General features: G+C 32.8%; 1 protein-coding gene across 1 annotated transcript; it reads left to right on the top strand.

The window, feature by feature from the left end:
• Positions 1–505: 505 nt before the first annotated feature.
• LOC124373977 (nucleosome-remodeling factor subunit NURF301-like) lies at positions 506–2231 on the top strand. The gene is given in 2 exon segments (XM_046832285.1): positions 506–1180; positions 1182–2231. Coding segments are annotated over 2 exon segments (1116 nt in total). The 5' UTR covers positions 506–1099; the 3' UTR covers positions 2217–2231.
• The last annotated feature ends 209 nt before the right edge of the window (positions 2232–2440 follow it).

The following is a 2440-nucleotide window of genomic DNA, read 5'->3' as shown; positions in this document are numbered from 1 at the left end:
CTGTACGCAAGAAATAAATTCTTTTCAACACACCCGCCTAAAATTTTGTAAAATGAAATAAATTGAAATTTATAAAATGTTCTTTGCTAGATCACGTACTTTCTTCAAATATTTTGTTTTAATAGTTTAAACACGTATATATCATAACCATTACAATACAAAGTTGAAATTTTGAAGCTGTACAAATGTTTAGTGAGGATTATAAATCAACGACACATTATACCTGTGCTTAATTTTATACGTTAATAATCATATAAAAGTCATTAGTTCACAAAGAAAGATTCCAAAGTTTTGCCGGTACTGGTTATAGTATAACATAGCAAAAACAACACACGTTTTTAACACTAAAAATATTTTAATTTCTTCTAACAAATTATATTGCCTTATAATATTTTACACTATTATTAAAAATTTTAAATCAACTAATAAAATTATAAAATAAAACTAAATTTGGAATCAATTTGTTCAACTGCTGCTCTCTGCTGTAGATGTGTCAATACAGTTAAGTATTTTTCTCTACAAAGGTTTGCTATTGGTTGACATACTGTGGAGGTAATCCATTGCGTATTTTGTGATCAATTTTATAGTATTTGTGGAGTGATATTCCTGATATTATGTGTGTTTTGATGGACTGACTTGTGTGCTTTACGTTTTCATGATGTTTGAACAATTTTCTTTAACATGATTATTATTTCTAATAAACAGTTGTATTGACATGGCGACATTGATTTCAACCAATGAGAAGCCTTGTTCCAAGCCTGTTAGACCTGGCAGTTTCACCCCGTAATTCGCGTCAGTGAGTTTAATTTGTGCATACTTTCTATAGTTATTAGTGTTAAACATTGGATTGTTGTTGTGAATTTAACTTCGCCATATTTATTAATGTGAGTAGTTGTGTGTAATATCATAATGGGACTAATATAGAGACAATATCTAGAGAAAGGTCACGTGACCTGCCTGGTAAAAATGGCGCAAAGAAGAGGTAGCAAACATGGACTCCGTCTTGATAAAGTTATGTCATTTCGATTTGTTTACAAATATGTGTTCTCATTACCCACGTGTAAAATAACCTTCAGTGATTGACAGAACTAATAGAAATATGTCAGCAAGAGGTGTTAAGAGACGGGGCAGGCCCCCTAAATCGGCTGTAATGGAAAGGCCCAGAAAATTTCAATATCAATTTATTGAAAAAGCCTAAATATTTGTTAAATAACGATTTGAAAGGTTCTGACACACCGAATTCACAGGCTAGTACTCCTACAGCTTCAAGAGCATCATCACCGATAGGAAGTGAGAGTAGTAGAAGAAGTACAAGGCCAAGAGGTAGATCTAAATCTTTAAGAGGTAGAGGAGCTTCTTATCATAGAAGGGGTTATAATCCAGATGCAATTGATGAAAAAGACAGTGAATATCATTATGGTTCTGATTTTGGTGATGAATCAAGTGGAAAAAGTGATCATGAAGATGATATGTTAATGAGGAGTGAAAGTGAGTGTGATGAAAGTGCTGGAGGTAAAGACTATTTAAGTGACAGTGATTTTTCACTATCTAGCTTTAGTACAGTTAGTGGTACTACTAGGAAATCTATTTTAAATAGAAGACCTAGTCCAGAACCCTTCTGGCTCCAAAACAGGGATATTCCTGTTTTAGAACTACCAAAGTCGTCTGATGACTTGCTTATTCCGAAAGAGTTAGTTATGCAGTCTTTGTCCATTTATGAGGTCCTGAGACATTTTCGAACATTGGTAAGATTGTCTCCGTTTCGATTTGAAGATTTTTGTGCAGTTTTGATGTTTGAAGACCAAAGTTATCTGTTGGCAGAAATTCACATCATGCTTCTGAAATCTATTTTGAGAGAGGAAGATGCTCAGCAAACCCATTTTGGACCTCTTGATCAGAAGGATAGTGTAAATGTAGTATTATTTTTTATAGATGCCATGACTTGGCCTGACGTGTTAAGAGCATATGTAGAGAGTGACCGTAACTTTGATCCTGAAGTTTTGAGAATTTTGAATGTACATGAATATCCTTTTACTGAAGTTGAAAATAGATTGAAAGTACTACAGTTTCTTACTGATCAATTCCTAATTACAAATCCAGTGAGAGAAGATTTAATTCATGAAGGTAAGTACACCTGTTGTTCAAAACTTTTAGGTTACCATTTTAGACTAGCCTATAAGAGTTATGTTTCATATTTTGCATTAGGTTTTTATTGAAAACCAAAAAAAGACATAAATCAGAACGTGTTAATACTTTAACTGTATTGGGGAATGTAGGTTAAGTTTTTAAAATATTTGCTTTATTATAACCATTATAAGAAGAAGTAAAACTAATTACTATAGGCCTAATCAAGGGGTTTAAGGCACTTTTAGATTTGTATCAAGATCCTAAAGCCATCTTTTACTCTTTCCAGAGATGCAGCCTAGGATTTAGACATTAT

Source organism: Homalodisca vitripennis, unplaced genomic scaffold (genome assembly GCF_021130785.1).
Source record: "Homalodisca vitripennis isolate AUS2020 unplaced genomic scaffold, UT_GWSS_2.1 ScUCBcl_6854;HRSCAF=14259, whole genome shotgun sequence".
Taxonomy (NCBI): domain Eukaryota; kingdom Metazoa; phylum Arthropoda; class Insecta; order Hemiptera; family Cicadellidae; genus Homalodisca; species Homalodisca vitripennis.
Note: the sequence above shows the minus strand (reverse complement) of the source record. Positions and strands in the feature narration are given on the sequence as shown.